At 37.6% G+C, this 25,441-nt stretch overlaps 1 protein-coding gene across 4 annotated transcripts; it reads right to left on the reverse strand.

Moving 5' to 3' along the window:
• Positions 1–248: 248 nt before the first annotated feature.
• LOC107818764 (protein TONSOKU) lies at positions 249–24,407 on the reverse strand. 4 transcript variants are annotated; one of them, XM_016644815.2, is made up of 19 exons: positions 23,799–24,407; positions 20,635–21,432; positions 18,176–18,352; positions 17,884–17,975; positions 16,627–16,725; positions 15,946–16,463; positions 15,816–15,859; positions 15,456–15,707; positions 14,018–14,165; positions 13,368–13,487; positions 12,748–12,848; positions 10,813–10,936; positions 10,528–10,640; positions 6,735–6,846; positions 6,416–6,520; positions 6,260–6,326; positions 6,032–6,152; positions 5,569–5,739; positions 249–1,189 (listed from the first exon to the last, which is right to left on the reverse strand). In XM_016644815.2, exons 1-19 carry the CDS (start codon positions 24,075–24,077, stop codon positions 521–523), a joined length of 4,110 nt encoding a protein of 1,369 aa, XP_016500301.1. In that variant the 5' UTR covers positions 24,078–24,407; the 3' UTR covers positions 249–520. The 4 variants fall into 4 exon arrangements, with proteins under 4 accessions (XP_016500301.1, XP_016500300.1, XP_075081059.1 ...); XM_016644814.2 differs by having other exon boundaries at positions 12,748–12,851; positions 23,799–24,406; XM_075224958.1 differs by lacking the exon at positions 20,635–21,432 and having other exon boundaries at positions 23,799–24,400.
• Between the last annotated feature and the right edge of the window lie 1,034 nt (positions 24,408–25,441).

Genomic DNA, 25,441 nt, shown 5'->3' on the forward strand with positions numbered 1-25,441 from the left:
GTTTCATTTCAAACAATTAAAAGAACACTCCAGTGCAGGAAGCATTCCATGTTTACGCAAAGTTTGTTCAAACTCATAACCTTTAAGTCATACGAAGACAACTATTACCATTACTCCAAAGCTCCTCTTATCATTTCTGATGATTACTTTTGATAAATTGACAATGATAAAACAAAACAATTCATCAAGAACTATGTTTTTTTTCCCTAAACAACGAGAGCACAAAAATGCAACTCAAGCGCTTTAACTGATGTTTAGTTATATTTATAAGATGGAAAACAACGACTTTATCTGCTAGGATTTCATAAAGCAAGGTCAAGACCCTCCACTGACAGATGGATTGTATTATCTCAATGCTATATACACTTCATAAGCTAGATTAACTAATAAGTACAAGTAATAATTAGTACTATATATCTTAGAGGCTTCACTTCACTGATGTCTAAGGTAATATCACAATTTTGTACATTGTAGTGTAACAAACAGGAGGTCTCAGAGTTAATATAGTCTTGCAAATAACTTAAATTCTTCTGCAGCAAGTCTTCAGATGGCAACACTTTAGTCCCTCCACTGACAAATGGATTGTATTATCCTCGATGTGCCCCTGAGATGAACCACTTCTCGAACTAGATGCCCACGCAGCATACAAGCTTTCAGCTAGCTCTTTCGTGAACCCATTATTACTAAGATCTAACAATTGCAAATACTTTGCCATTTGAATAGCAGCCGAAAGCTCTTGAATGAACTCAGATTCTATGTCAGAATGGTTCTTTAAAGAAGCGCCGTTACTACTCCGATTCGTAGCTCGCTCTATAGCATCAACCTCGACTTGCTCATCTTCACTATCTGGAGCTTCGAGCAGATTATCATCTGTATTTATTGTACATAACTCTTCTTGACAACCTTCATTATCATTAGCTGCAGGTGCCTCGGCCATATGGTCTAAAAGGTTAGCATCTGTTTGGAAGACATTTGAGCATTTATTGAGAGAGCATGGATCATGTGGCAAAGCATGAAGTTCTTCTCGATCTGCATTTTCAGCCAAGTTAAGCTCTTCCAGATAATAGTTCTCTGATAGTCCCTTAAGTATCCAAAGAATGCCAAGAAGTCCCAGTTGACATTTCTGTAATAGCAAGACTCTTAAACAACACCTGGAATTACTCAATGCTGCTGCCAATGCTCTGCCACCCTGCATTCACACTTCAGCTTTTAGATTTTCAATTAGAAAAATTCAAAGTATTGAAGTAGAGTATTCAGATAAACTGATCCAAATATATGTTGGGATTCTTCCATACTGGGTAGGGTGAAAGGAGATAAAGCTTCCAAAACATGCATATTATCAGAAGTCAAGAGAACTAATCCAGCTATATGTTGGAAGATTATATATTTATATTCTATGTTTTAAGGTTATTAGTATAGCATAATAAGGATATCATTGAATAAGTAATTAGATAATTCTCCTTATTGTAGGTAGTCAAAACTTTCCTTATTTCTGATAGAATAAACTCTCATATAGGGAGCCTCTTGTACATAGGGACCTAAGTAGTTTCTCTACTAACAGGCGGCCTTATACTGCTTTCCCAACCAATGGTTTTCCTTCTTTTATAATTTACTGATCTCTCTTTTTGGTGACTGTTCTAGAAGTCCCACGCTTCTTTCAGAACAAAATTATGGCATCGTTGTTCACTATTCTGGTCTTCTCCAGCCACCCTTTGAACTAACCATAATATTTTATTATTAAAACATTAATGAATAACCATGTGAAAGAACTTTTATCTCGTTTTTAAAGATTATTCATGATACACAGGCTTTGACGCAATATGGAGGGCAGCTTGATTGTCACACCCGTGTTTTGCTGGTATTGGATGCTCCAACCCAATTTCAATCAAAAAATGATATATCCACATAATCTCACATGTGGATTGTGGCATAGCTCTGTACTCAGATTCTGCATGGGAAGGAGATACAACATTTTGCTTGTTAATCCTTCATGATACTAGGTTCCCTCCAACAAAGACACAATAGCTTGTAGTAGGTCTTCTATCAATTTTGGATTTAGCCCAGTCAGCATCTGCAAAACACTCAACATGAGTATGGCCGTGACTGCTATATAATATGCCAAGTTCAGGAGCTCTTTTCAAGTAACATAAAATTTGTCCCAAAGCTGCCCAATGTTTGGCCATTGGCGTGGGCATGAACTGGCTAACAGCACTTACCACAAAAGCAATATCTGAACGAGTCACAGGGAAGTAGTTTAATTTTTCAACTAACCTCATGTATCTCTCCGGATCATCAAAAGGATCGCTATCATCTTTCATAAAATGCATATCAAGAACCATTGGAGTATTGTAGGGTTTAGCTACCAATTTTCCAGTTTCTGCAAGCAAGTCAAGAATTTACTTTCTCTGAGACAAAAGAATTCCCTTCTTGCTCCTATTTACTTCTACTCCCAAGAAGTATTTCAACATGCCCAAGTCATTTGTATGAAACCTAGTTAGTAAAGACTTGAGGGAAGAGATCCCCACATAGTCAGTTCTTGTGATAACAATGTCATTAACATATACAACAAGGAGAACAGTGTCAACTGCTGATTGCCGATGGAAGACTGATTGATCATACTTGCTCATTTTCAGCCTAAACTCTTGAACTACCTCACTGAACTTGCCAAAACCAAGCTCAAGGACTCTGCTTCAAGTCATACAAGGATTTTTTTCAAATGACAGAATTCCCACACTACCCCTGAGCAACAAAATTGGGTGGTCGCTCCATATTCACTTCCTCCTGAAAATCACCATGAAGGAACACATTCTTAATATCCAACTGATGTAAGGCCAATTCTCGTAAGCAACTCGAGAAATAAATAAGCAGACAAAAGTGAGTTTGGCAACTGGGGAGAAGGTGTCGGAATAATCTACCCCATAAGTTTGAGCATATCCTTTAGCAACAAGTCTACCTTAAGTCTTGTCACGGAACCATCTGGATTAACTCTAACGGTGAAGACCCACTTACATCCCACTGGTTTCTTTCCCTCTGGTAAATCCACCAAATTCCTCGTGTGGTTATCCTCTAAGGCATGTTATTTCCTCATGCATTGCATCAAACCATCTAGGATGATTAAAAGCCTCCTTCACTGTGGGTACCGAGATTGAGTCTAGAGAAGCAATCATAGATCTAGTCTAGACGTAGAGGATAAGTGGTCATAGAAAACAAAGTTAGCAATAGAATATGTGGATTTACAAGTACGTATACCTTTGCGAAGAGCAATAATCTAATGACGAAGTAACCGTTGCAGGACATGTACCATTTGTCTCTCGTCTCCACGAGTAAACTTGAACAATTTGCGGTCTTGCTAACACAGTTGGAGCAGGTGTTGAAGGCACAATAGTCGATTGATGCTCAATAAAAGAACCAGGAGATAGAGGAACATCATCTAGTTGTTCTGTCAAAGTACGGGTAACCTGATATAATAGCCACTCATCTTCCTCCCTCTGAGCTGTAGAAATGAGAGGTGCATAGAAGAATGGAAGTCTTTGAAAATACCACATCAGTTGACACCAGATATTTGCCAAGTTCAGTAGAATAACACTGAGACCCCTTCTGAAGGTGAGAATAGCCAAGGAATATACGCTTCAATGCCTTGGGAACATAACATGTGCATCCAAACACATTAGGTTCCACCGAAAATAATGACTTGTTTGGGAAAAGAACATTGTAAGGTACATTACTACCAAGCACAGTAGATGGCATGCGATTTATCAGAAAAGAAGTCGTAGAGATAGCATCAGCCCAGAATTGTTTAGGAACCTTCATTTAGAACAAAAGCGCCCGAGTTGTCTCAAGAAGATGCCTATACTTCTTCTCAGCAACTCCATTTTGAGAAGGTGTATCTACATATGAAGACTAATGTAGTATTCCATGTTGTCTTATGTAGGACCAAAAATAACTCTGACATATATTCTTTAGCGTTATCACTCCTTAGAATACACACCAAATCATTGAATGGAGTTTTGACTTCAGCATAGAAGGCGGAAAATGAGTAAACACTTCAGAACGGCTCTTCATAAAGTAAATCTATGTCATTCGAGAAAATTATCTACAAACGTGAAAAAATACTTATGCCCAGTTTTGCAAACAACAGCACATGGTCCCCAAATATTAGAATGAACTAACTCAAAAACTGACTCAATTCGCTTATTAACCCCTGAGCCTAACGAGATGCGATGGTGTTTTGCAAATAAACATGACTCACAATTTGGATTACCTGTCATGTGATTTGTTGCACCTGAATCAACTATCCATTTATTTGAAGAGGTGATAAGACATGTTTTATCTGACTCAGCAAAAGCAGTAACTCAAGAAGATTACTTAATTGATTTCTGACATTGAAGGAATTCCATAAACTCATCTGAACCAAGATTGTTGGACTAGGAGATGTAGCCATATTAGCCGTCATTCTTTTTCCCATTTTTCTTTAACTATTCAAACAAAAACCAACAAAACCCAAGCTGCCACACCAATAATGGTAGTCCACAAAATCAATAAACAAAAAGGGAACTTAAACAAATCTAACCACAGCCTGAACTTTACACAAATAAAGTTACCCCACGGATTATAGAATCAAAAGTTTACCCAATGAATCAGAGGACTTCTAACTGATATAATCCGAAAAGTTCCACCAAGAATTACTTAATTAGAACCCTCAACGGATCAAACTAATAGAAGATGAACCAGCAAAATTCCAATGAAAAAATACCCCAACATATCTCCCAAAAGATCAAGTAACAAAATCTCTTGTCTAATTCGATCACCAAAATACTTTTCACTTGAATAAAGCTCAACAAGCCAAATATTCACAAAGGAGAAATTTACTAAGAATATGGAGTCCTCAACAGTAATCAGACACCAAATCAGCAAATGGAAAGTCAAAAAATGATTTTGACCAAAGAAAACAAAGTTGACAAAACCTAGAATGCTTTGAAATCTACCCAACCGACATCTGATGAACAAGAGCCCACAAAATTCTAACCAGAAATGCCAAGGCTACGTCAGAAATATAACCACGAACTGATTTCGACGATACACGTGTCTCCACACGCCGCTTACACAGATGCTACCCGAAATTATTTACCGGCGCGTGAGATTCACGCGCTTCCCTGCCAGCCATCGTATCATGAAGTATTGTAGATTAGGGTGACGTGGTCCTCCCCATGTTAGATGTGTGGTTGAAATCCCAAGTCCCTTGTACCTCACTACAGACCAATTCTGTCACTTACCAAGTCGACTTTCGACGAACTTTCTGAACCAACACCAGTGAATCAAATATCTCTGCTCTGATACCATCTAAAGTATAGAGACAATGGAAAAATCTCTCTATATATTATTCCATGAAGTAAAAAGTATATTTACAAGTACATAAATCACTAACTATATAAAAAATAAAAAAGGAAATCCTACAAATCTGTTGTGAATCTCTATAATTCTGCTAGTTATGTACATGACATGAGAGTATGTTTACATTTATGTCTACATTCATTATGTAACAAATAATAAAGAGAAAGAGAGACAAACCTCTTGCTTGAGCTGATTACCCCCAAGGTCAAGCTCAACTATGCGATTAAATACAGAAACTTCTGCATTTAATTTGACAATGCAGTCAGGTGTCAAATCACAAAATGATACGTCAAGCTTCAGTTCTTGACTTTCTATGGACAATGACTGCATCAATTTTAACATTCCATCCTGCAGAGATATCCCAGTGTTATCAATTCAATTGTAATTAAAGAAAAAAAGACAGCCTGGTGCACGAGGCATCCTGCGATCACGCAGGGTTCGGGGAATGGCCGCACAAAGGGGTGTTATGCAAGCAGTCTACCCTAACACAAGCATCAGTGGTGGATTCTACAACTGAACCCGTGACTATGGATCACATGGAGACAACTTCATCATTGTTCCAAGGCTCCCCTTCATTTTAATTAAACACCACATAAATATTTTAAATAGAAAAAAGGAAGAAAAAGGATAAGCTGCTTACCGGTCCTATACTAGTGCTTCCAAGCAGTAAACCAGACAAGCTAGAGCTCTTGACAAGTTGGCAAAGACTCTCTATTACAGGCCTGCTTAGCTTTATTCCCTTTAAACTAAGCTCTTGAAAACTACAACAGGAAATGCTAGATCATGCACTTCGAAATACTGGGACCAATCTAGAACTTTTACTGTGTAAAAAGAGGAGAAAACAATTCAAGGAAGTTCAAGGACTTGCCTCTTTAAGTTGGTAAGTGTAGCCAAAAGATTTATCACGGCATTTGCAGCTATTGGGTGGTTGTGTCCTATACAATGAAAGATTGAGACAAATAAATAATGCATTGAAAAGGAAACATTCTTGAAAACTATCATTCAGATAGTCAGTTATAAGTACCTAAAGAAAGATGTGTAAGCGCTGATCCAGAAGTCAGTGAGTCAGCAACCTTTTGAATAGTTCTGGATGTGATTGAACATTTCTCAATGTTTAAACTATAAAGAGCTGCAGAAGAAGAGTTATGTGAGAATAAGTTGAAGAACATTGCCTGTCATGAGCCGCTAAATAAGGAGCATAGTCGATATCTTGCCGGCTTTAAGCTAACCAAGCACTACATCCAATTCATGCAGAATGGGAAGCTATAGCATACTCACTTCATGAAAAGCAACTAGAAGATAGCTTGAATTTTTTTTAATATAAAAGAGCGGAAACTACATACCTTTGCAATTCTGCAAGATAGTTGAAAGATATGATGCACATGCATCAGTTAGACGGTTCCCAGATATGTTGAGTACTTCCAATCGGGCGTACAGAACATGGCATTCACAAATCTGTAAATTAGTACAATCAGATAAGACTTTCTACTGGAGCAACTCAGAAGGTTTTGTATTTCATTAGCTCGACTGCAAACAAGAGAAAAGATCACAAAACCGTGGTATGTTGATGGACTAAAATCATGAGTAACTTTACTATGTCTCACTTAGGATACTATTAAGTTAACCGAGGTTCATAACCATTTTTTTTGGTTTCCCACCCGGTGTCCGGCACCCGCATTGGAGCCCGACTATATCCGGATTCGCACCGCGTAGGGTCCCATTCGGGGGGAAGCGCTCCCTACCAAGGATTTTTCCATACCCAGGGCTCGAACCCGAGACCTCTGGTTAAGGGAGGAGCAGTCCCATTCGCTGCACCACATCTTTTGGTGGTAGGTTCATAACCATTGATAAAGCAGAAGTGCCCTACCTGAGTTCCAAATCTATCTATAGAACAAACATTATCAGCATCACATATCTTTTCTGCCATTTGAGGCATAAAAGACCATACGTCTACTACCTAGGAGTTTCTCATGAGAGATAATTCAGAGTCGGTGTCCATATTCTGAAATTCTATAAATGATTCAGGATCAATTTTATGCTAAATGTCATGTCTCAATTACAGATAACGGCGAAGAATATTTCAATTTTAAATCTTGGCAATTATCTTCTGGAAAGTGGAATGCTTCATCAAATTTTAGTGCAGATACCAGAATGGAATAACTGCAAAAGAAAATAAACACCTTCCCGAGGTAGCTCGATCAGTCACGAACTAGTAATGTTCCAAAGCAGTTATCGGGGGATGCTATCTTAACAGAAATTTACCAAATCACTAAATCCCTCAAGAAACTAGAGATTTGATTCACCAGGCCAGGTGTTCTCAAAAGTTTTTTCCCAAATTCGAGTCATTACTAATAATACTCTAAAAGCACTCAGATATTTTGCTATTTTCATGTTCACTCTCATTAAGGAAGTAAATTCAACCCAACATCAGTCAAATGTCTTTTCCTGGATTATTTCCCCTCCAAAAGGACTACAGAAGTACAAATATTACTCTCCTTACGCACAAAATACCTGCAAACCATGGTTTTAACATTCATTAAGAATGTACTTTAATCTCAAAACTCATTCATGGAGAGAAGTCATTGTGCCTAGAAAAATATCAAATTTTGGATTCCCGTCACTCTTGTGACCAGACCACCCCAATAATTCTCTACATCTGAGGATCAAACCATGTCTCAAACTGTGCACAGTAGCCTCTCTTACTACTCCCAGTCCCAAGTAACAGAACAAGGAACCTAAAGTCTGCTCAAGACATCAGAAGGATCCTAAATCGATGCGGAACCTAAAGTCTGCTCAAGACATCAGAAGGATCCTAAATCGATGCAATACACATTTCCTCAGCCTTGCCATGGCAAGATCCAGAGTTCAACTACGAGGGAGGATATCAAAGTAACACATATTCTTGTGCCGCTACAAATAAATTATTTAATTAATGATCTTCATATTCCTATTTCACAGGCAAAGGAATCCAAATCCTGTAATTAGTCAATTGATGAAGAACTCTAATGAAGAACATCAAGATATAATTAGCTGAAGATGACTCCAGAAAAGGGGAACCAATAGAATCATAGAGATTTTCTCAAATGATGACTGGCTAGATCACTAATAGATAGGAAACCAACTTCTGGATATTACTGTTAATAAGTAGGTGAAATCATGCACCATAAAGAAGTAAGAAGCAATCAGTTGTTGCACGAAGCAATGGAGAACCTGAGTTTCAAGCTTCATGGAATATGAGAAGGAATGCGGATAAGAAGACTCCTAATTGGTATTGGTATATAATCTAGTTCCCTTATTTTGTAGGAATCAGTTTTGATTTTGTCGGATTTAGCTTAGATTTAGCATTTCCTTCCATTTTATTTTGTCGAGTATCAAGGAGCCAACAAATGGTATGCACTACGCTGTTTCCTTAGAAAACAAATTTCAAGAAGTAATAACTGAAAGAGGTTAGAATCTTTAGGATATTTTTTATTCAATATATACACTACAGTACTTTATTTGGATCTGAACCAATATCAGACGAAAGTTGCTGATATGGAACAGCATAAAATAAAACAACAGAAAACAAAATCCTCTTATTGATTGTACGAAAAAGTAGAGAAATTATACCCTCCTTCATTCAGCTTATTATGTGATTAACACATTATCCTGATCTCTGTAACATGTAAGAAAAATGCTTGTTGGAAGTTTTCCTAGAAGCAGGCGAGCTTTAAAATGTCAAACTCTTCTGATATGTTCATGGAGTTGGAAGTTAGCATTTCAAGCTACAGAAGATGCCATATATTTTTAGACTTGAATAACCAGCAAATGCTACATTAACCACTGCCCTCAAAGCATGATATTTCCAGCATGGACATGGCTATGCTGTGCACAATTCATGAGTACATTGTTCATCACATTTAAGGAAGAGGCAAAGAAAAGTCATATTGCAAAGGCAGAATGGCCTAAATGGCACCTATACTTGTATCACTTTGTCATGCCGGTCCTCCTACTTCACTTTTTTTCATCCAAACACTTCTATGCGTTCAAAACTATTATCTTAAACCCTTGTGACTGTTGACCTTGCTTATGTGGCATAGATAAGGCTGAGATGGATAAAATGCTCGGTACACCCAGTGCAAAAAACGCGTGAATTTGTGATTCTAATTTTTAGAAGAAAAATAGAAATAAAAAATATATAAAATAATAGAAAAGTAAAAAGTAAAACAACAAACACCCAACTTATCTTCAAACCCACACTTGAAGACCCAATCTTCTTCAAAACCAGTCATGTCCATACGTTGCGGTCGCTTCCTTCCACCACCATCTTTGCCGCCGTCGCCTCCCTTTCCTCTTCTACCATCACTATCAACATCTTCTCGCATATACCTCCAATTGTCTATACCATCTCCCCCCCCCCCCAAATCAGACCCATAAATCACGTAAAATAAGATAAATTTGAATCATACCCACTTCTCAAAAATAATTCTTGATTCTCAGTAAGTCATTTTTTTCACTTCACTTTCTTCTCTATATTGTATTTCTCTTTCCAAGCAATTTCTTTAATTCTTGTGTAATTGGTATTTTTATTCTCAAGATTTCTGATTTGTTTCTCTGTTTGCAGAAGAATAGGGATCTTAAAAATGAGAATTCTGGATTTGTTGTTGTTTACTATTGCTGTTGTTGGGTCTGTTGATCATAACTGTTTGGGTTTTTATCCATGCCGTGGAGGTTGTGTTTCGGTGGTTAAAATTGGGTGGAGAGTTCAAAATTGTAGAAAAGGAATGGAGAATCTGAAAATGGTAGAAAGTTTGAAAAATTCTCGTTCAGAAAGTGATGCGTGCGTGAGAGTCAATTTTCTTTGCATACATGGTGTGTGCTAATCCTTGAGTGAAAAAGGAAAACGAAAATTAAAAATTTTGAAGAAAAGAAATGACATGTCATAGAAAATCTGACATGGATACGGATGTGTCATCCACATCAGCGCATGTGAAGAACACGCGGGGGAGAGGGGTTTAAGATAATAGTTTTGAGCAAATAGAAGTGTCTGAATAAATACAAGTGAAGTATGGTGACCGGGATGTCAAACCGGAATAAGTACAGGAGTCTAGTAGGCTATTCGGCCTATTGCAAAGTTCTAAGAATTATTTAGTAAACCTGGAACAAAGCAGTTGAACCAAGTCGATTGCAGTGCAAATCCAAGGTCAAACCACCATAATTTTGCCCTGATGAGGTGAATACTCTCTTAAGCTTCTCCATTGTCCCATTTCCTGGTACATTGCCAAGATTAGAAAAAGGAATAGCAAAAAGGTTAACTAATATTTCACAGAAATGAAAAGTTAATGGCTAAGAATCAAGCTATTTGATAACGTAAAAAGCAAGTTGGAATGTGCACATTTCTGGAAGCAATATGAAGAATGATATTGACCACATGATTGTTACCTAACAGATTGTGAGAAAGGTCTAAGACAGCAAAAGTTTTGTGTACATATAGGGCATTGATTAATGGTGCCACTGATATATCTTGCAGTTCGCAGTCAGACACCACAATCTCATCCTCCGACACCTGGTAAACATATATTAAAAGAAAAAATCAGACTAACAATTAAGGGGTTTTGCAAACGCATTCTTTTTCTTGCTCTATTTTAAATATGATTGCTAAAATTGCTTTTACGTCTCCTTCAAAAAAAACCACATGCAGTCCCTCGCTTTAAGACATTAACAAATAGTCTGGGAAATTGAAACAACTAAAACATCAATAGTAGTTTATCACTTGAACAATATTGAGTATCCCATTTATTAGCAGAAGAAAACTGCAATATGTGTGTCAGTTCGTGTTTGAGCGAGTGGGAAAGAGAAATATGATGCCTCAAATTTTGTCCAGACAAACCAATAAACAAGGTTCCATTCCAACCAAACAAGATCAAGTACCACCTTCACAAAATGACCTCCACCACCTCGCGTTTTAAATACAGTAAAAGTGATGGAAAACAAAGAATATCTTTTACATACCCGCCAAGTTTATCAACTTTTTGGAAAATGATAAAAAGAAGGATACCCCTATAGCCACTCCAAATTGTTTTCAACTGAAATTTCTTTTGTTTGTTTGTTTTTTCATTCTAAAATTTTTTTCAATATTCAATATTTATGTTGACAAGTATCGAACAAATATAATTCATTGTGATAAATGAAGTGGATCTATTTAGTTTTAAACCCAAAAAGTTCACAGCTTTGCTTTTGAGGTGGTGTATACCAGTATTCCAACACCAACAAAAGGAAGATTATACTGACACCCACTAATTTTGTAGCAGGTCAATCACCAGTAACCGAGAGATGAAAAAATGCAATAGCACATCTATCTTTATTTTGAAAACCAGAACTTAATCTGAAATGTGTCTGTGTGCACATTTACATGGACATACACATATATCAAGATACAACCCCGATCTTGGCGCTAGACTGAATTCAATTTTAGACCTTTCCCATTTTTCTTTTTTATTCCTCACTTCATGGCTAATTTTCTGATCTTTGAAAGTTCATAGTAATGTCAAGGTTACTCTTCCACACGGGACTACCGGATCACTATGGGGGACTTTCGTCTTCTGTTCAACCAGTCAGTCTCACAGTCAGACAGGCTTGCACTATTACGCTCACGAGCAGAATCTTAGCTTGAGCCTACCTTCGCACACCTCTGCTAATCTTTAGGAGGCATCTGCCACAGATAAACTACCACCTTGCAGTGTCCCACGTCCCCTACTTTATATCACTTAATATTGACATAAAATCTTTATAAAAACTACCCTGTCTTCCACAAACTCCAGAACTATTTTAGATACATTCATAAATAATGCATGTGCTTTTTCTAAGTATCAACATTTTTCAGATGAGATCAGATAAATGGTATATATTCTGTGCACATCACAAATGAAGACCTGATAATGCCAATAGACTTGATAAATGGAAATTCATAGGATATATGATGCATTAACAGTTAACCAGTTACAAAAAAAAAAATTGAAGTTGAGCAGCAGTATAAATAGTTAGACGGATAAAATCAAGACAAGTTAGAGATCAATCTATCGCTTCTTGCTTGGTTTACATTTTTTTTACCACGAGTACTACTACATCATGGCTATTAGATACAGTAGAGGATGGGGAAAACTGAATGGTAGAAGAGAATTAGGTTTTCTGATAATTTACAAATTCACGTTATGAGGAAGACCTCAAACTCACAGAACCTTTAGTTCCAGGATGTTTATAACAACTTCTTGACAAGCTACTAACTTGTTAGTGAATTTCAACACTCCACAAAAGCTCTGAGGTCATAGAAACAAATGCTAAGATATTGTAGGAAATGTAATGAAAACTTTATCTTACCTCTTGATTGTACAGCATCTTAATAACCTTCAAGATCGGTGGCTGAGACAGCTCCTCGCAGCAATCAATATACAGTTTCATGAGATGTTTTGGAACCCATACTGCTGATGACAAAGTTGAAGCCTTATAATATGGGGGATATAATTGTAAATGTCATGGCTTTGCATATTTCAAAATCTGAAAATAGTCAGAAGTAGGTTTTCTAACCAACTCTCAACCAGACATCATTAACAAGGGTTGAAATGAAAAAAAATCCTGATAGATCCAGGGCGATCCCCCCCCCCCCAAAAAAAAAAAAAATCCACCATCAACTAGACAAATAAGTTTTCTAGAATAAGATCATCAGTTATTTCCCCCATTCGTGTTCTCCCTCAATTCTTGACTAGAAATACCACTTCTTCACCACTTTCCCCAAATTCCATTATAAAATCATTTTTGTATCCTCAAGCACTTTTGCATTCACAGCTTTAGGGAATTAGAAACGCATTAAGAGTTCACTCCCTGGACAAGGAGGAAGCTACTAATGATTTGAAAAGTAGCAAATAAGATACACATAAAACCAAAATAAGAGACATGATTATATGAATACATGAGTAATGAACAAACTGGAAGAAACATACCATCAATTGAAACGTCAATGCATGCCTTTCCAGCCATATTATCATTAAAGATACTAACAGCTTCCAGTGATTCTATAACTCTTCCATCATGCATCATATGCTGGATGACTGGCACTAGGCCTATAAAGGAACTAACGCATCAGCCGATTGACATATGATGCCTTAAATAACAAACCTATCTAGAGAATGTCTGCATTTCACGGTATTTTTATATGAATACATTTAAAAAAAAAGATACAAAATATCTTTTGGTGGAATCGTAACAGAAGAAAAAAAGAACAGCTCTTTCTGTAACACATTGTCAACCTTTGCCAAAACGTTTTTGATAACAAAGTATATCACAATCCTGCTTCTTTGCTGCTCTGTTGCATTTTAGAAAATAATAGTAGTTCTCTTAATGATAACCGGAGCAGCTGCAGCAGTAGTGGTAAAAACAATAATAAAGCTCAACATACTAAAGATTTTTGGGTGCCTTAATGTTGTAATCAAAATGCTCAGATTTGCAAAGCACCATAATATTCACGAGTTGCACTGGCTATGTCTTTTTGTTCTTTAATGAAAGTTGAATAATGGCTAATGCCTCGTTAAAAGTAATAAAAACAACAATGTGAGAAGGTGACACTAACTTCAAACTGAAATGTAATGCCTACCTTTAGATCTCTCCTCAGCTGGGAGCTGTAAATAGTACAAGCATGCTACCTCAACCTTCATCTGCTCCAAGTTAAGCAACATTCCAGCATTACCTGAACCCCATTTTACATGTACAACATTGTTGCCAATTCTGAAGAGGATATGTTGCTGCAATTAACACATCAAGCAAGAGATATTGTCAATACTGCAGTGTAATAACAGTATTGCAATGAAGATAATAATGCTTGGCAATGTCTCCTATAACGAACCAAAAAGATCCAACGATGTACACATGATGGGTTAATGGCCAAATTATCTTATTGTATATTATGGATAAAAAGTTTGACTTATTACTAATTCTTGGTGAAAACAGAAACATATCAATTGACCTTGGATTTAACTTCTTGCATGAACACAAGTAGCCCGTAACATAATATCTTGAGCCTTAATTTACACTCACACAATGTTCACTACAGGCATGCAGAGTGAGATCGGAAATAATGTCATTGCCAGAAACATAATAACTTCTTGCATGAACACAGGCATCCCCCTGCACATTTACATTGGAACTACGGGACTGCACCCGGTAGATTCCCCCATGTACTGAGTATTTACATTTGGGACTACGGATCGGTATTCCGGGAGATCCCCTCGCATTATGAGTTGGACTACGGGACGGTATCCCGGTAGATCCACTGGATATTTATATTTGGGACTACAGGACGGTATCCTGAGAGATTCCCGGTTGTTATCTTTGTGCTGAGCTGTATTTCTTTCTGTGTTTACTTTGCCTCTGTAGTAGTTGTTGCTGTCATTTATATCTTGTGTTACTCTTACTGTTGTAATTACGTATATTGTTTTGTTCTACACTGTTGAACCTTATATTTTATTTAACCTCGGTAGGGCCCTGACCTTCCTCGTCACTACCCGACTGAGGTTAGGCTTGGCACTTACTGAGTACCGCTGTGGTGTACTCATGCCTTTTCTACGCATGTTTTCCATGTGCAGATCCAGGTACCTCCATTCAGACTTATCACTCGTGAGACGAGGCGCTTGTAGAGACTCTGAGGTATATCTGCCGCGTCCGCAGAGTCCCTTTCTTCTCTCCCTTTTTGTTTTAGCCCTTCTGTACTTTCGTTTCCTTGTTAGATATTCTGGAGTTAGATACTTGTAGACATTCAAAGGCTTATGATCATGAGATTCCGGGTTTTGGGAAATGTTATTAGTTTTCGAGAGTTGATATTGTGTATGCCGAGCGGCACTTTAAATACTGTTTTACTTCACTAATTCGGTTTTTAATTATTTCTTCCGCAAATTGGTTTATCTTCCGCATTGTTAGGCTTACCTAGTCGTAGAGACTAGGTGCCGTCACGATGGTTCACGGAGGGCGAACCGGGGTCGTGACATTCAAATATTCTAGCCCGTAACATAATATCTTGAGGCTTAATTTACACTCACACAATGTTCACTACAGGCATGCAGAGTGAGATCGGAAATAATGTCATTGCCAGAAACATCTGCATCCAATTTTCTGCCACAACCTCCAAAGCTAAACTTTGGAGCAGAGTTTTTTGTGCTTGAATATGTGAAATCCTTGTCATCCCGTGAACCTAACTCAGGAGTCCTAGATTTGTCGGAGCAAGTACTTTCTTCAAGGCTGACAGGGGTAAAAGCACCGACAACACATCGTGACCCAACTGGTGAAACATCCTGCCAGACAAGGATAGAGATCTTAGCAATCAACTTTCTTGTTAATAATAGGTAATCAAATTTTCCAAAAGGAAAATCTCTTCAAATTCTGTTCAACAATTGGAATACCTTCAATCCATGAGATGGACTACACCGATAGTTTGTGTCTTTAACTGCAAATTTACGCAAATACTGGTCAGTGGTCAGTGTTCTATTTCTTTCATGAAATAAGCTTACTGTTAGCTGCAGACTAACTCACACTGATCAGAAGTAGCAACATTTTCTACAGAACACTTGTGGGAGGTTCTTCTTGAGCAATCACCCATTTCACCCTCAAGAGGAGTAGAAATTATCCTGCTGGAGCTGTATACATCTTCATTGTCGCCTTCATCATCAGAGAGAACAAGACGGACACGCTTACGACCAACTGCTTGACTACCAGCAGGTCTCAACATGCTCGGGGACGAAGAATTGGGTAGCTCAGTAGATACAATAGTTGTTTCTACATGAGCTGACTTCAGCTTAGCTAGATTTCTTTTGGGACGGACTAGCGATATCAAAGGCATATCCTCGTTGAGTTCATCTTCGCTGCCATGAGATTTTGATATCTTGAAACCCAATTTAGCAGTCTTTGGTAATATGCTATCATATGACGTGATTGGTGATTGGCTGCCAACTTCCGTTTCACTTTCAGAACAGCAGTCCCCTGCAACATATTGTGCTTCAAGATCTCCAACTTTTGACTTCTTCAATTTGTCAATTGACGACTGCAGCCTCCTGTACTGTTTCATCCTTATTACTGACAAAGCAATATCTATACAAACCCCTGATATTCAACATAAAGACTATGCGCAAGACAAAAAACATCTAGATAGTTACTTTCAGTAACATATTAAGGATGGACCAAAATCCAAGGACTTCGTAAGTAAAAGCATTTTACCTGGCCTCTTCCACATTATCGAACCTGATCATCTGGCTATAGTGCATATTTTCTAGAGCAGACAACTGAATTGAGGGCTTTTTTGCCTGAGTAGCAATCCTGTAACATGGATAATATGGTTGGTAGATAATAAAAGGACCAATAATGATAAATTATGTTGCTAAAACATTTTTGTTCAAGAATCCTTAGCTTTCCTCTTACATCTTTTCGTTTTGTCTGTTTCTCAAGCCAAGCTGCTTGTATGCCATCAAGTCGGCAAACAGAAATGGAGAACAAGGAAAAGACAAATTGTCCATAGAAATTTTAACACACCAACATATTGTCCCTTGCTAGACCTCACCTGTGAGATTTCACTGAGTATGTTGTTATTGTTATTGTTGTTGTTGTTGTAGTTTGACTAGGGAGATATTAAGAATAGAGTTGAAATTTGTGAAGTCTCATATTGGTTGGGAGAACGGGTTGTGGTTTCCTTATATGGACTTGGGCAATTCTCCCATCATGAGCTAGCTTTCGGGGTTGAGTTAGGCCTAAGGGCCATATCTTCGTATGGCATCAAAGCCAGACCCACCGATCCTGATTGTTGTGTTATGCAATATTTGGCCCCCATGTTAATGTTATCCATACTCCAGTTCCACTCCTGGGCGTGTGCGGGAGTGTCAAGTCCCACATTGCTTGAGGGAGTTGGTTGAGGTCTACTTATATGGACTTGGGTAATCCTCCCCTCATGAGCTAGTTTTGAGGTTGAGTTAAGTCCCCAGGCCATATCTTCATAAAATTAAATGGTAGTTTAAAAAGGAAGTGGGGCTAGAGGTTTGAGATCTTTTAGGGATGAAAAAAGTGCACATAACTTTTGAAGAAGTAAAATATTAACATAGGAATTTATAGCGGAGAAAAGAGATTTCTATTTAAGACACTATTGGGAGACGCGTTGAAAAGGAAAGAAGGATATTCTCATTGGGACAGTGGAGTAAGAAATAAATGAACAGAATATAAGAGCTACTTCATGGTTGCACCATTTTTGTTGTGTATCCACGCTGATACACGAAAGAAGTGCACAAGAGAGAGAGAGATTTTACTGAGGAAGTACATTGACAACATGAATTATCAAGCTTTAGACAACATAGAACCCCACATGAGAGATTTAGTTCCAGTCGGGCATCTATACTCTTGCAGAGTTGCAGCCAAGCACATTTGACTTGTATGCTGGATACCACTCATTTAGCATAAGATTGCGATAGTAACAATACAGATAAGTACCTGTAACCCTCTTCAAAAGCCACCAAAGCACCTCCCCAATTACCATTAGAATCGAGTATGTTCCCAATATTGATCTTTGCTAGTGCTTGTCCCTGAAATCAATATAAAAGTTGTTAAAGAAGAGATTACGAATATCCAAAGAGAGATATAAATTAGTCAATTTGTGCAGATATCCAGTTTCCAACAAGTCCTAAGTGCACACAGCCCAATACAGTCATAGTATCTCAGGCGCCTTTCATCAATAACAATGGATGTGAATGTGTGGAAATGATGTTAAGCATGACAAGATTACCTCCAAATTTCCAATTGCTCTGTATGTGTCCAAGCTCTTGTTGTACCATTTAAGAGCTTTGTCAAACTCCCTAAACTTCTGGTATGATTCTCCAATGGCTAGAAATGAGTCACTTAATTTCTCTTTGTCACAGAGCTCACTTGCTATTTGCTTCTTCTTTTTGGCATATGTATGATGCTAACCAAAAGAATCAAGGTACCAAATTACACATGTCCCAATTGTTAGATGAATCAGACAATGACGCAGAAGAGAAAAAGCTATTACTGTCGCAATTCTATCATCAAGAGGCTCCTTTGATTAACCTCACCCACTCAAATTGTAAAATAAAAAGAAAAAGAAAAATAGCACAAGAAAAGAGGTATAAGGGTTCTGTGCATGTGTAGGAACTCTTAGCTATAGGCTTTAAACCATGTGGACACCAGTTTATTTTTAAACCATTACAAAAAATTTAGAAATTTTACTCTGAGGTTCACAAAAAGAGTCAGTCAAGAACACAAATGGTGCTTCCACATCAAACCTCAATTCCTGAATACAACTGCAATCTGTTGAGACAGATAAAAAGTTACTGCTTGGGAATTTGGAGTTTAAATCAGCTCCTTTCGGCCAAAAAAAATAAAGACAACAACAACAACAACAACAACCCAGTGTAATCCCACAAGTGGGGTCTGGGGAGGGTAATATGTACGCAGACCTTACCTCTACCCCGAGGGGCAGAGAGGCTGTTTCCAGGAGACCCTCGGCTCAAAGAGGCAACAAGAGACACTATATTAGTACTATCAATAGACTCATAATAAAACAACATAAAGTACCATAAAATCCATAACATAACATAAATACCATAAAAACAAAGTAACAACAATATAAGAGATATAGGAAATACGAGAAAGATGTAAGGTATTAATACACAGGAGATAAAGCCCATCATCAGTAGTTGATCAATAGCATCCTAAGACTACTTCCTAACTGGCTAGTCTCACTCTAGTGCGCTGTAACAAAGACATCACAATTTCCCTAACCTACCACCTTAATGCTCGATCTCCACAATTCCCTGTTTAGGGCCGTGTCCTCAGTAACCCTAAGTCGCGTCATATCCTGCCTGATCACCTCTCCCCAATACTTCTTAGGTCTCCCCCTACCTCTCCTCGTACCCACCACTGCCAGTCGTTCACACCTTCTCACCGGTGCATCAGTGTTCCTCCTCTGAATGTGCCCGAACCATCTGAGTCTTGCTTCCCGCATCTTGTCCTCCATGGGGGCCACACCCACCTTCTCTCGAATATCTTCATTTCTAATCTTATCCTTCCTTGTATGCCCGCACATCCACCTCAACATCCTCATCTCTGCAACTTTCATCCTCTGGATGTGTGAGATCTTCACCGGCCAACACTCGGTCCCATACAACATAGCAGGCCTAACCACTGCCCTATAAAATTTACCTTTCAGTAACAGTGGCACTTTCTTGTCACACAGGACTCCCGTCGCTAACCTCCATTTCATCCACCCCACCCCTATACGGTGTGTGACATCCTCGTCGATCTCCCCGGACCCCTGAATAAACGACCCCAGGTACTTGAAACTACCCCTCTTAGGGATGACTTGAGAATCAAGCCTCACTTCCACTCCCGCTTCCGTCGGCTCTGCCCCAAATTTGCACTCAAGGTATTCCGTCTTCGTCCTGCTCAACCTGAAACCTTTGGACTCAAGGGTGTGTCTCCAAACCTCTAACCTCTCGCTGACGCCGCGTCGTGTCTCGTCGATTAGAACTATGTCATCAGCAAATAGCATGCACCATGGCACCTCCCCCTGAATATGATGTGTTATAGCATCCATCACCAGGGCAAATAGGAAAGGGCTGAACGCAGACCCTTGATGCAATCCTGTAATAATCGGAAAATAATCTGAATCGCCTCCTGCTGTCCTAACCCGAGTCTTAGCTCCATCATACATGTCCTTAATCGCCCTAATGTAGGCAATCGGGACCCCTTTAGCCTCTAAGCATCTCCATAAGACCTCCCTAGGAACCTTGTCGTACGCTTTCTCTAGATCGATAAACACCATGTGGAGATCCTTCTTCTTATCCCTGTATTGTTCCATCGTCCTCCTAATAAGGTGGATAGCTTCTGTGGTAGATCGCCCCGGCATGAACCCGAACTGGTTGTCTGAAATAGACACCGTCCTTCGCACTCTCATTTCTACCACTCTCTCCCAGACTTTCATGGTATGACTAATCTCCCTTAGAAATTGATCGAGCATCTGGATATCCATGCGAAAAAAGGATTAATGGAGTAGAGGAGGTACAGATTGAGACAAGCTCGTCATGCAAAAGACCCCATATTTGTTGCAGAGCCAGGTTTAAAAGCATGATATGGATGATGAAAGCAAATCATGGAAGTATGTTAGCAAGCTAACTGGTAGTTTTGGAATAAAGCAAGAAAGCATAAAGAGAAATACATACTTACTTTTAGCCATGCAAAGATTGCACTTGATTTCTCAATTAGACGATCAAGGGATGAATTCTGTTGCAGCAGGCACTTCCTCTCACCCTCTGTTCCTCTAGCAATTTCCATTTCCCTAGCAAGCTTTTTGAGATTTTGTTCTTCTTTTTTTATCTCATCCATTACCCTGCATGCTTCTTTCACTATTTCAATGTTTTGATTGGCTTGACTAATCAAAGCATCTTCATCTTCCATGGACTTGGCCAGCTTTAGAGCCCATTCATAACATTTCATGGCCTCATCATACTTTTGAACCCTGTAATGCAACTCCCCAAGATTTATATATCCCTTTGCTTCCCCTTGACAGTGGCCTATCCTATGACAAATAAGAATATCTTTCTCAATATGTTCTCGTGCTTTATTCCATTTTCTTAGCTCAGTGTAGACGTTTCCAAGGTTATGATGGAGCCTGCTGCGCCCGTCATCATCCTCATTTACTTCTTCTTCATCACAGATTTCTAATCCTTCACGGAGAACTTTTTCAGCTTCCTCCAAGTTATCAAGATCAACTTCAAGCATACCAATGTTGTTGTAGGCATCAATGTATTCCTTCACAAAAGAATGTTTGCTGGATCGTAAATTCTTCTTGAGTGTTTTAGCAAGAGCCAATGCCAATTTGAAATACTTTCTAGCGTTTCGAACTGAGTCATGGTCATCCTCCGACTTCAGAAAAATTTCATGATATGTTCTTCCTAGTTGAGTGCTGGCTCTTTGCTGCTCAACAAGGTCATTTTCATCCTTGGCAAGTTCTAAATGCTTTTTCTGTAAAATATAAACCACAGGTATTGATGACCAACAAATGAAACATTTGCACTGCAAACACCAAAACTGTTGGAAAGATAATGTTTTATGTCACTGGTAATATAAAACCAAAAAAAAAAATTTTCTTAAAAGAAAAGGGGGTAAAAGATCAAGATTAGAAGAAAAAAATTAGACGTTTCCCTTTCTAGGAAAATATATATAAATAGTTGTAACATCAATTAGTTTAGTTTGATCACAGCACGCAGAAGTACAATACTCAATCAGGACGAGCTAATTTCAGTCTAGACTTATCTTTCTCATGAAACGTGTTAGGTCTGGAATTTTCCATCCAAACAACAGAATTATGAGAGTGCGCATAAGGGGTTCACCAAATTTGAATATATCAGATAGACGGGGAGAGAAATCAGTCCAGCAACCCAAAAGCACGACCAGAGCACCATGTGCATATCATGAGAATAAAATTGGATGCCTAAGGAGGCGACAATGTTGCCAGATTATAATGAAAATGATTCAAACAATTCCACTAGCATCTTGAAATCCTAAAATATGTCAGGCATAGAGTAACAGGTAATCAGGATTCGTAAAAGGAAAATGACACTATATAGCCGCTCTCAAAATAATAGCCGAAAAAATGTATATCTTTTGTATATATATACATTCTGTATGTTATATACAAAAATTATACAGGCAATCAGGATTGATAAAGGGAAAATGACACTGTATATCCGCCTCAAAAAAATAGCCAAAAAAATATATATTTTATATATATATATATATATATATATATATATATATATATATATATATATATATATATATACATTCTATATGTTATATACAAAAATCATACAAATTTTATCAAATGTAAATAGTTTCCGGCGGGGGCTAAAAGTGATAATACCCCATTCGTAAATGCTAGAAATTTCAGATTTTAAAACTAAAGTTAAACTTTATAAGGCATCGGATCAAAGAGAAAAGAACATGATATAACTAATCAGCACTAATCATATGTCTTTCATATGGCTAACATATTGTTTCTGTAGGCAGTTATTCTAAAATTCAAACTCCATGATATCATCAATCATTCAATATTCAGGAAACAAGAAAATCCGCCCATGTCAATAACCAATTATATAAAATAGGAAGAAAAAAACAGATTAGAGCTGTAGCCCACTGAAACATCATTAGCAATACAAACTATAATGTTGCAAATGTACAAATCATTAAAGCATAATGCACCAACATATGGTGCAACTTTTACATTCAAGAGCTAGAGAAGGTCCCATGCACAATAAAACTAAAGCAAAGTTCACGACTTTTTTCTTTTCAATAGATATTGATGCAAACTGACACGCTCTACCGCACTTTAAAAAATGAATATAGTAACATAAAAGTTGGACCGAAACACATATAGGATTTAAACCTAAAACCAACTATGTAACCTTCACCTTTAGCTCGGGTCTCAGTATCTATGGCCTTTATTCTCAGCTTTGAATTGTGTTTATCAACTCATCTAGAGAAATAATCATTTATGTCTTTAACATTTCATCCCCAACAACCCAAATATTATTTTATGGCTTGCAGCTGATACATTTGCTTCTAATTAGTAGGAGTCCCCAAAGCAAACAATTAGACTTCTAGGTGGATAATCAAGCTTGGTGCTGTTTTTTAATAAAAAAAAATACATTGATTTCTAATTAGTTTAAAGTTTAACTTTATGCGCTGTTAAAATACTTGCACACTCAGCTCATTCCAAATTCAACTACAGGTAATTAATTGTCTATGTGGGTCAATTGGTTTTGTGGCCCATTGCAATATTTTTTAGTTTTATATCAAGTCTCCCAAGACATGAATTGAGCGTAACTGGAGAAGTGAGGATTTATAAAGCCGACCCCATCTTGTTTGGAACTAAGGCATAGCTTTTGTTGTTGTTGTATGCTATCAAATTTCCCAGGAGATTTATTTTTACATATATTTGAAAATAAAACTTAAGATATGTGCATGGCCATTTGCTTCTATTTCAACCATAAAGGGTTATGTTCAACTAGGGGCGAAGTTAGTGTGTGTTACGGGTTTGGATGAACCCAATAACTTTGGTCCAAGCGTTGTATTTGTCTTAAGAAATTCATTGAATATGTACAAATTATTAACTTAGAACCGAGTAACTTAAAAAACTAAATATTGAACCCATAAGCTTGAAATATTGGTCCCGCCTTTGTGACAGTTCAACCATTTCCTCAATAAATTAGGTAAGCCAAAATATATGCTAGTAAACTTGCTACAACCAGCTAAACTACACTGTTAAAATCCTTATACTGTCAATATATATAATTCAAACTTGTCTTTTAGTTAGTCCTTAGTTTTACCTGAAAAGTGAGGGCATGTTTGTAATCCTGAATGCGGAGATAGACTTCTCCGAGCGATTGACAGGACGGAAGAAGCTGCTTTTCGGACAAGTACTTTAGGGAGATTTCATAGTCGATTCGAAGCCAACGAAGCGCCTCTATGTACTCTCCTCGGTTCTTGAGGATATCGCCTATCACATTTGCCCATTTAGCCTCCTCCGAACGGTTCCCTTCTGCTTTCGCGCTCTTGTATGCCCTCTTAGCTGCTGCCAGCTGGTTCTGTGTATCGTTCTTACCCATTTGATTGATGATCTGTTGATGTGATTTTTTTGGGAATTTTAGTTGAAATTGGATTTGGAGGTTTTAGGGCTTTTTTGCTTTGTTCTATCTTCTCCGAGCTCTTTTCACTGTAATGGCGGGGTATTGAGATGTTTTTTTGGTGTATTTTCAAATGTTAAAAGGGCTTGGAATTGGTGTTCGCGCCAAAATGTCTCTGTTTTGAGGAACTCACGACCGAACTCTAGAGCTTTTGAGCTACAACTACCAGATTCGGCGACTTAATTAAGAAAAAAATTTGTAAGTACAATTTATAGCTATAGTTCGGAGGCTTCTAATAAGTCGGTAGCTATAATTTAGCTAAATATTATTAGATAATATAGTATAAATTTCTGAAAATGGTGAATATTGACCCTGTTTAGAAAATGTGTCTTATTGTAGTTTTTGCGCAGTCTACAATTGCTATAATTTCTTTCTCTCTCCATCTCTATTCTCCTTTATATCTTAACTAGTTAATTTACCCGCGCTTCGCGCAGTTCAATATATTTTTTTTCCTAAATTTAATATAGAAGCAATAAAAAATAATGAAAGACATAAATATGAAAATTTTAAAAGTCAAATATATAAGATAAAAGGTACATATCAAGATAAAACATAAAACAGGGCAATTAAAAAGTATCGTATGTATTTTTTATAGATTATCTTGACAGAACTCGTACACAAATAAACATGTCTCAACTAATCAACCATTTTTTTCCCTTCGGAGTAATAAAGTTCCACAGCCTACAAATCGTTTATCTTTCAGATACAATCATCCTCTTTTAGACCCAAATAAAGTTACACGAACCAATAGTGAAGGCATAGATGGAATATTGGCTAACACAACTGCAACATAAAGTGTTGTAATATTCAATCTATGTTAAGATATTTCCTCTTTGCACTGTATAGTTCTTGTGAGAAAGTTTTGGCACAAACAGTATGTTGGATCGACCAATAACATGTGTCCACTTGCAATCATCATCAGCAAATTTGAAGTAACCTCAAAGAAATATGCTTATTCAAACTCCGTTAGTCAAGTCTTTTCTTTATTATTGGAAAAGTCACATTGTCCGAGGGCTAGGACATGATCCCCATCTTTTCTATTTATACAAAGCTGCAAAAATATGGTTAGCGAAAAGAGACCACTCTCATGTACAATTTTGCTACTATGATCAGTTAAGCTAGGAAAAAAGGAGTAAACGAACTATATTATATATTTATAACGAACTTATTTATCCATTTATTTGCACAACTCCTCAGTTAGAACAAAAACGAATCTACACTTGTTTCTTTAGGGGAAATTTATTGAATTCAAGCTTCTATTTCAGGCTGCACTAATGGCTATAGTT

The sequence above is a fragment of the Nicotiana tabacum genome, chromosome 11 (genome assembly GCF_000715075.1).
Source record: "Nicotiana tabacum cultivar K326 chromosome 11, ASM71507v2, whole genome shotgun sequence".
NCBI lineage: Eukaryota > Viridiplantae > Streptophyta > Magnoliopsida > Solanales > Solanaceae > Nicotiana > Nicotiana tabacum.